General features: G+C 45.1%; 1 protein-coding gene across 2 annotated transcripts in view; it reads left to right on the top strand.

The window, feature by feature from the left end:
• The first annotated feature begins 254 nt into the window (after positions 1–254).
• Positions 255–9,616, top strand: part of AKT1 (AKT serine/threonine kinase 1) — a 78,261-nt gene continuing 68,899 nt past the window's right edge. The window contains exons 1-2 of one of the 2 annotated variants that reach the window (XM_059474069.1): positions 255–528; positions 6,983–7,158. In XM_059474069.1, the coding sequence (XP_059330052.1) occupies positions 7,113–7,158 (46 nt within the window). In that variant the 5' untranslated portion in view covers positions 255–528; positions 6,983–7,112. Of the gene's footprint in view, positions 529–653; positions 818–6,982; positions 7,159–9,616 lie in introns of those variants that run through there. The other variant, XM_059474070.1, reaches the window with a different exon arrangement.

Genomic DNA, 9,616 nt, shown 5'->3' with positions numbered 1-9,616 from the left:
GAGGCCACGAACCCCGTCCGGGGAGCGGCGCAGAGCGGGGCGGCCCCTCGGCACGGGCGGGAAGCGGCGGCGGGACCCGGCGGCCGCTCCGCGGAGGGTGCGAGCGAACGAGCGCCGCGGAGACGCGTGCGGGACGAGCCCGGCGCGGGCGGCGGGAGCGCGGCCCGGGCTGCGGGGGGAGGCGGCGGCGGAGCGAGGCGAGGCGAGGGGCGGCCTCGCAGGGCGGAGCGGCGGGGAAGGCGAGCCGGCAGCCGGAGCGGGTGTGCGAGCCCCACGGGCCGAGCGCCTACGAGAGGGGGAGGAGGAGCCGCCCCGCCGACCGGGGATGGTGAGGAGGAGGCGGCGGCTGCCGGGAGCCCAGTGAGGCCTTCGCTCGGCGCCCGCCGCAGAGCCCGCCCGCCTCGCCGGCCGCCCCCTTCCCCCGCTCGCTCGCTGGCTCGCTCCCCGCCTTCCCTCCCCTTCCCCTGACTCCCTCCCCGGCTCCCTTCCCCTGCCGCCGCCGCCGCCTCCTCCCCGGGCTCCAGCCATGTAAGTGACCCGCTCCCCGGCTGGGAAGGGCTGGGGGAAGGAAGCGCCGGGGCCGGGGCCTGCTCGGCGCGGCCGCATTGTGCGGGACCGGGAGGGAAGGGAAGGGCCGGGAAAGGGGGCGGCCGCTCTCCCTTCGCCTTCCCCGGGCGTGGGCTGCCCCGCCGGCCCCCGGGCACGGCCAGGCGGGGTGGGGGGCGAGGAGGCCCGGGCGGTAGGCGGCCCCGGCCGTCGGTCCGTGCTGCCGGCGGGCCCGGAGCGGACAGGAAGCTGTTGGCTCCCCGGGGATGCGGTGGGTGAGAGGGCGGCGGGGCGGGGGTCTCCCCTCGGGCCTGCCCCCGCCCCGGCCCCTGCGCGAGCATCCCCCGGGGAAACGGCGGTGGGGGCGGCTGGGGGGTGCCTTGTGATATTTCTTGTGATATTCCTGAAACAGCGTCGAGCAAAGTAGCCGAGGGCCCCCCATTTTCCCACCTCCCCCGCCCCCATTTTCTCCCCTTGTCTTCTGCGGCCGCGTTGTTCAGCCCAGCTCCGCTTTGCGGACCACTGAGTGTTTGCGGACGGGGGTGTGATTCCCTCCGTGGGCATTTCGTGTGTGTAGGTGGCTGTGCAGCGCTTGTGGACTTGATTTTTTTTTTGTCTGTCTTTTTTTTTTTTTCTTTGCAGTCGTGTTTTGCAGAGGTGTAGGGAGCTGTCTGCAGAATCCCCCCCGCCCCCCCAGGTGAAGCAGTTGCCGAAATGTTCTTAGAGACTTATAGGACTCGTGTCTGTTTCTTTGTAAAACACGTAATCAAGCATATAAACGTTCTGGTACTTTCAATTCATTTTACTGACAGGACGCTACTGATGCAGATACAGCTTGCACCTTATTGGTGGTGTGTGCCTACCCCCCGGCCACCCCGGTGGGAAATATTTAACTGTTTTGCTTTGTTTTCCTACCACCTCTATCATGTAAGAAGCAAATCCATGATTTTCACTTGTTTGTTTTATTTATACCACAGGAGGGATGTACATTTCAAAATACAGTTATAAAAGGGAGTTAGTAACACTTAATGCTCAAGAGTATTTGTTTGCAGGTAAATAAATTTGACATACTGCATGACTAGTAATTACTTTCATGTAGTAGTTAGTTTCATGGTGACAGCCACAACATTTGTCTGACTTAGCAGATTTAAAGACACTGTGGAACTACCTTTGATTTTTTTTTTAAATAGTAGGGTTTGTGTTGTGTGTGGTGTTTATAGAACTGTTTTTGGTGTGCAGCAGCCGTAAATCAAATTTAAGAATTGATCCAGTGTCCACAAGTCACTTTCAGCTCCAGTATTCACTTACGGTCTTATAAAAATGTTCTGCAAGTGATTACATTAACGATTAAATAGTTTCACAACTGTCTTGATTTCTTTGGGGACTGAACAAAACCTCAGTTACAAATACTTTAAAATGGAATTTGATTAAATATATCTCAGGTTGGTAGCAGAGTTCCGGGCAGCACAGTTCTTAAATTATATGAGCATAAACTGTAAAAAGACTTGTTCTTGTTTGGGAGCATAAAGAAGATATTGTCTGGGCTGCAGAGGGGCTTATGAAGAAGTCACTTTTCTGCCATCACTCAGTTTTGAAATAGGTAGCTTAGTTTGTCCTGTCAAACTGTTGTTGTGTTTGCAGCACAGACAGTGGATCAGGATGTCGTAACTGTGGCCCCTCACCTGAACAGCATTAACCTCCTGTCTATTGATCAGAGACAGGAGAGCACAAATATTTCAAATTACAGTTTTGTAAACCTAGATTAGGCTAATAGATTGGAGAAAAAAAAGGGGGGGGAGGGGGGATGTGGCTGTAGAGATTTTTGTTTTCCAGTTGCCATTTTCCCCATAACTTAGTATCTGAGAATCCTTTGTGAACCTTGTGATCTGCTGCACTTGCTGCCATGAAATTCCAGTATGGATGTGGTGTCTTGGACAGACAGAGCACACAGTAGCAAATACTGGTGGCCACACCTCAGTCGTGGCCCACAATGCCTTTTTGTAAGGGAAGCTAAGATGGTGGCACAACCTGGTCCTTCTAAGCTTCCTTGAAAGCTGTCTGCCCAGATTTGGTAACTGGGTCATGGTGCGAAGCTGCTGCCGGCTCAGAGGGCCTTGAGCGCGTTGGAATCGCTGCAGCTCCCCTGAAACAGCCGGGGCCGGGTTTGCGTAAGGCAGGAGATGTACTTCACTGGTCAAAGCCTGGTGGGAACATCTATCTGTACGCTCCACTTGGAACGCTGGCTGGAGCCCAACTTTGTTGTGTCTGTGCTGTTTTGGTGCAGTTGGCTGTCAGCTGGGAGCTTGCACTGGGGAGAGAGGGAAGGTTGCTCGTGGCATCCCATGTAACGGGCCTGAACGCACCGCCCTGGCCTGGTCCAGCTCCTCATCTGCTCTCATGACAGTGTCATGTGGCCACAGTAGGCAAACTTGGGCAGCTGGATCTTGTTTTGCCTGGTCCTGCTGCTGTGCGTTATGAGAACATGTAAGGATGTGCAGCACGTTGGGCTCAGAGTGTCCTGGGAGAATCAGGACAGTGCCACACCTGGGCAGTGGGCAATGCTGGTGGTGTGACAGGCAGTGTTAGCCCAGGGGAATGCTTTTTTGTAATCTGCTTTCTGATCTGGGCTAACGAGCGCAGCACAGACACAGTGTGATGTGCCAGGACTGAGGCTGGTGGGTCAGTCTCCCTTTAGTCCCTTGCTTGCTCTCCCTCATGAAGATGAGGTGATTACCGTAGGTGCTCCTGCATCCCATAAGCTTAAGCTTCAGCTTAATGGAAGACTTCCTTTTCTTCCTGATCTGATCTAGTGTGAGTGGAAACAAATACAAAACTTTGCACTGAAAAGAGGACAGGAAGTACGGATGAATATTTCTACTTTCTTAGAGAAAAAAGAAAGTGAGGATAATGTATAGAAGAGAACAAGAGAAGGAGCTCTAACATGACTCTCCCAAATACGGGAAAGGTGGTTCTGCTCCACCTTCTGTTGGATACTTGGTTTGACTGACTCCTTAAAGCAGGTTTCATTGCTGCAGTGCCTACAGAAGTGAGTTATCTCATTATTTATGAAGAACTTAATAACCTTTAAGGCATTAATATGTATGCAGAACTGGTGTCACCATGATACAATGCTGATGTCATGCCATTCATGATTTACAGCACTTCAGCTGCGTGAGGACTATTGCAGCGTTAAAAAAAGTATTACAGAAATGCATGTTGAAAAACAAGCAGAGAGAAGACTAAGAGAAAGACCAAGTTGTTTAGCTTTTGACAGTATTCAGTCCTGTGCAGACACAGACTGGAGCAGCCAGGTCATACTTACCTCAGATGCCCTCTCTTCACTGGGAACCATTCCTAGATGGCCATAAATGAGGACTGTAATCATTCCTTTTCTTTTTTTTTTTTTTCTTTTTCCCCTCTAAGGATTTTATGGAAAAGGAACTTTTTCTGGTTTACACATCTTCAGTAGCACATTGACCTATAGTTAACTTGCTCTTCTATTCCGAGAAATCACTCTTGCTTGCTGCCACTGTCTTCAATAACATCTCTTACTAAAACAGATGTATTAGGCACAGCTTGAATGTGTGATTTAAAATACAGCAGATAGAGCAGGTTTGCTGCTGCTGGAGCTGTGCCTATGGACATCTTGTTAGACAGTGAGAAGGGATCCCCAGCTCTTCACATTGCAAATTAAAAATAGCTTAAGTTTTTCCATGTGAATAAGTGCTCTGACATGGCTGACTGAAGGACTGAGGTGGGACCCATGATGCAGGTTGGTGTCAGGAAGTGTTTAATGTTTTTCCACTTTGTTGTGCCATGGCTTCTTTACAAAACTCTCCACCCCCTTCACCACCCCTCTCCCCTGAAAGGAGGTGGGCAGGTAAAGACACATCCCTGAGAGCACGGCTTCAGTAGCAAGTGGGAAATGTTTCTTGGGTAGAAATTGTAGGGAAAAGGCAGTCCAAGCTGCTTGGACACCACAGAGAGTAGAAAAAGTAGTCCCTCTGAACTTAGTATTTCTTTGTTGATCTGCTTTTTTTGGCTCTGTTGTCATTCAAATTTGGATTATTAAATGACAGCTGAGCTGATGACAAGCAGGAAGCCGCCAAGTTGTAATCCTGACAAGTGTTAAAGCAGGAAAACCTGGAGTAAGTTAGCTGCAGATTGGAGAGTTATGGTCTTTCATGCTTTTTTATGTTTTTAATAATAGTATTGCCCTTTCTACAGCCTAGTTTGTCTTGTAGCTTCCATTTTTATGTATGGTTGTTGGAAAGGATATTGATTGCTCAGTGCCTCTAAATGGTTGAATTCAGATGTAGGATGCAGAGGTAGGATTGCACAGTCCCTGCACCCTGTGTGACATAGAGTTAAAGTGCTAACTTTCACACCTGGGTGTTGCATTTCCATACTCAAGCTGTGATAATCTTGGGGGTTTTGTTCAACACTTTGCAAATTGCTCAAGCCTCTGACTGAGGTCTAGTCTCCTCTTGCCATCAGCAAGCAAGTCTAGCTTGCATGGCTGTTGTGCATTGTGCATGGCCATTTTGAAAGGAAAAAGCCTGCTGTGTTTGTCAGGTTCTATCCTAATTGCTCTGGAGCTCAAGGAGTTTGTTCCAAGGTATCTCTGGCAGCTGTGGATTACTGGTCTCTATTCTGCAGCATACAGTGTTCTCATATTTATTTATGAAATTAGGAATTATTACATGTCACTTGTTCCAGTGTAATTTTTTTTGTGTATCTTCACTCCCTCAGGCAAACATCTGTTTCATGGAGTTGATAATTCTAACTAGTGAGATCAGCAGATTTGTAATTTGGAAAAAAAAAATCCAAACTCACCTTGTTTCTGGGAGAACTTCAACATAAACTGTTAACTGGAAAAGCTGAGGAACAGTAACAAACAGTGTAGGTTTGTAGGCAGAGTGTCAGGGGAGTGACCTCCTTTCTCCATCCATTTCTGCTGGCAGTGATGGAACTTGTTCAAATTCCAGCTCTGTGCTTTGAACACGGCCTGTTTCAGATCACTGGGATGTAGTACAAAGCCCTCTGCCCCTGCTGGGGTTTCAGTTCTAGGTTGAATTCATTTTGACCAGCTGTTTTCTTCCGTCCAGTGTTGTGTCTTAGTGAGTTATGGGGAATTAGTTGCTTTTTAATCTAGTTTCTGATGGATGGCTATCACCTGCAATGCTCAGAGGTAATTGATGCACACGTGCCAAATGCATGCAGAGATGGTATATATTTGTCAGGTGGGAATGGGATGTCTCTGTGGTAGGTGAGAGACTCCAGTAAAAGCTGGGTCTTTGGTGGCAGTTTACAAATGCTGCTGGGTTTTGTTTTATTAAACTTGATGGTTACTGCTGGGAATTTGTCACCAGTTGGGTTTTTTGATCATTCAAATAATACCAAATTGGATGGCAGCATGGACACTTCAGCGTGCATAGAAGAAATAAAGAAAACAGGGAATATTTGTACCACAAGGAGAAAAATAATCAGATTCAATTTAGAAAAATAATAAAAGTTAATGCATTTGGGAAGAGATTACATTCAGTGAGGGAGAGAAATGCACAGAATGTTTCTGTGGTAGTCAGCCACCATCAAGGCACATTTTCAATAAGAAATGGCAATCTTGAGCTATTTAGAGAGGGATTTTGTCTCATAAAACAGAGGGGTAAAAGTCCCAAGTTGTGCTTGGGTATATTTCATTGTGAGAAAGGCAGCAGCAAACTGCAGTACAGTTAAGAAAGAGCAATAAAATTGATCAGGGTGCTGTAAGGGCTGGTTTGGTAAGGTACGTGAGCTTATCTGTGGTTGTTTGTATACATCTAGGAGAGGTAGAAATTAGAAATATCAAAGTTAGAGAAGATACTTTTTGGGGAGTCAAGGAGATCTGAGTGGGATTAAGGGGATGATGCTGAAGGTAGGAAAATATTGAGCAGGATAGGAATATTTACTGTCAGAGGTTTATCTCTAAGACACACTGTGTGCTGGTTAATAGACTATTATAAGGCTGTAAAGAAACCTTCCAGGAAATGTTCTGGAAGTTTTCCTTACCAGGAAACATTGCAAACTGGTTTTTGTGATATTTCAGAATTTTTATTGTTGCTAAGAACGAGGTGGTGTTGCAGAGATGGAGGACTACTAGGGAAGGTCTTGAATCCACCTGTAATTCAGACAGCACCTGGTAGTGTTGTGAGTCTGCCCATGATCAGCCTACTCAGTGAAGAAGCAGGACTTTAGCAAACTTGTATTTTGGCACCTCTACCCGCCAAGATAAATTCTTGTGGAGAGCTAAGCCCTTGCTTAAGATTTGTAGTAATAATAGAACAGAAAAGTCCCAAACCAGCAATGCAGCAATGAAAACTACTCCCTGTTGTACACGTTGTTGTACATCTGCGACGTGCTTTGAAATGATGGTGTACTCTTCTTTTGATCCTTTTAGAAATAGCTGGAAAGGAGGAAAACGGAGGAGAAACCCTCATCCCTCTTGTGGAGCCTTCTGCTGGAGTTCAGGAATTTCAGCTGAGTGATCTTTTGCCATAAACTGGTTTTCAAGAGACATTCCTGCCATTATGAATGAAGTAGCGATAGTGAAGGAAGGCTGGCTTCACAAACGAGGTGAGTGACTCTTCCCTTCTGGACAGTGAAATGACTCCAATCCCTCTAATTTGGTGTTTAGCAGCATGTCCTCAAATAATCCAGTATTTTCCTGTTCATCCTAGTGGGAAACAGCACATAGGGAGTGTGCCTGACTTTTTTTCAAGTGTTAGAAAATGCATGCATAAGGGGTTTTCTTGTGTGTGTGTGTGTTCATGTGTTCACCAAAAATAGGTGTCAACTGCTTTGAAAATGATGATAAAAGTAGCAAGTGAAGGAGATATTACTTAGAGTGCTAGAGGTTAGACTGTAGTAAATAATTTTGGTTTGTTTGTAGCTTTCCTTTTTATGCTAGAAGGGACAATTAAGATCAATATTTTTGATCAGTGAAAAGTATGCCTGTATTTTGTGAGCAGTTCTGCGCTTTTGCAGAGACTTGCTAGAAAATGTGCTATTCTGTGTGTGTCTGAACTGCTCTGGGTACCAGTGTCCTGGACAGGAAAAACGGCCTTGAGTTTCTGCACTCTGCATTTTGCTTGTACCATGAACAACATTTGATTTTTATAAGAAGTCTTTATTCTTGACAGAGTGGCAAAACTGAAAAGACAGTCACATGTATGGTTAGGCTTTTGCCTTCTTTTCTTCCCAAAACAGTGTGTTTGGGTTTATTGGGGAGGTTTTCATTTTCTAGTATCACAGCATAGATCCTTTAGGGTATTACCTGTTCCTTTGTACTCTACTATTGTTTCTTGCAAAGGAGAGAGCAGTGTTAGGTACTTTCCATGATAGTGTCTCTTTTTTGGACCAAAACCAGGATCTGTGTGCTCTAGCAGTAGGGAAACTTACATGGTTCTGCAGACTCAGGATATTTCTAGAGGGTTTGCAACAACTTGCCTGAAGGTGCAAAGGTGTATCATAATCATTTGTGGAAGAAATTTGAAATGCATTATCATAACCTTGGTAAAGGCTGGTGGTTCTTTGGCAACAATAAGAAATATCTAGGAATTTAGAAAACATGATCATGTGTATTTAACAGGGTGGAAGTGTACATTTCTAACAATAGGATATGCAGTGTAGTTTAGCAGATTGATGCTTGATGTACAAATGTTTTGTTTAGGTTTTTTTAGAGGAGTGTGTGGAATTTTTTTTGTTCCGGTTTATTTCAGTTGGAAACACCTTTGCACTCATTAGCTTAAGTAGCTCATTCAGTAATTCTGGTGTACCCAGGCTGCTTTGTTCTGACAAAGTATTTGAGAAATATTCTGTGTTTGGATTAAATAGAAGAAAGAAACACAGAATTATACTTCCCATTCCCATCTATGAATGTAGAAACTCTTCAAATCAGAGAATTTTTTTTTTTTTTAGTTTTAAACAATGCTTTCAGGCTGAGGGTTTTTGATCATCTGTTGTTGCAATTCTTCTTACACTTACCTGTAATTTAAAACAAAAGATCTGTTATTTTGAGGTGCACTGCACAAAAATCTGAGGGAGAGACATTTATTTTAAACAGTGTGGAAAAGGCATTGTCAGGATGATTCAGAGGCACATGTGTCTGAAACTTTTAAACAATCGTGTTGTATTTCAAGTTTGTCTGTGTTTAGTTTTGGGAATTGAATTTTTGTTGTTTCTAGGATTACAATAAAGCTACTTTCGAGTAAGGAGACCTCTGGAGGAGGTCTTAGTAAAAGATGCCCAGATCTCCTGATTTTTTTTTTTTTGTTATTTTAAAATTGCCTTAGAGAAACAGATTATTATCTCTGATGGATTGCTGATAATATTATGATGAGATTACGTGCTGAGCACATTCCAATTTTCAAAATGTTACTCTGCATGTTCCGCATATTTGATGCTGCAAATTTGTGCCTAAACTCCTAAACTGTTAAACATACCTTGGCATTTTTTGGATGCCAGGTTTCCTAATCTTTTTAACCTGTTTCCCAGTGTCCTTTTGCCCTCTTGGTATGTGCAGGACACCTATTTCATTCCAGTCCATTGGCTTTGCAAGTGTTAATTTGGTGTTGAGGAGGTTTTTAGAAAGCAATGCTCTATTTTCTCTTCAGCCTGCTGGTGTCAGCCCTGGGAATCTCTTGGTTTTTGTAGCTGTTCAGGGATGAGTTGACAAATTCAGTTCATTTGGCTCTGTCTTTGCTGGCGAGTAATTTACCCACTCTGTGTATGCATGTGTTTTGTTAAACATCTTTTTTTTTTTAATAATCTACATTTATTACCAGACACTATCAGTTTGCTGGCTCTACTAGATTAAGTGCTTCAACCACAGGATGTTTCCAAAACTGATGTCTGATACGGTGAGCTTCTGAAGTCAAGGCATAAACAATAATTAGTGCAGGGAGGGACTGCTAAAGGGGGGATTTCAGATACAAGAAACATATATGTGTGTGTGTATATGTATATGTGTGTGTGTATGTATATATATAATATTTTAGATAATTTATAAAATCAAAATTTGCGCTGCATGTGC

The sequence above is a fragment of the Ammospiza nelsoni genome, chromosome 6 (assembly GCF_027579445.1).
Source record: "Ammospiza nelsoni isolate bAmmNel1 chromosome 6, bAmmNel1.pri, whole genome shotgun sequence".
NCBI classification, from domain to species: domain Eukaryota; kingdom Metazoa; phylum Chordata; class Aves; order Passeriformes; family Passerellidae; genus Ammospiza; species Ammospiza nelsoni.
This window is presented reverse-complemented; position numbering and strand designations above follow the sequence as displayed.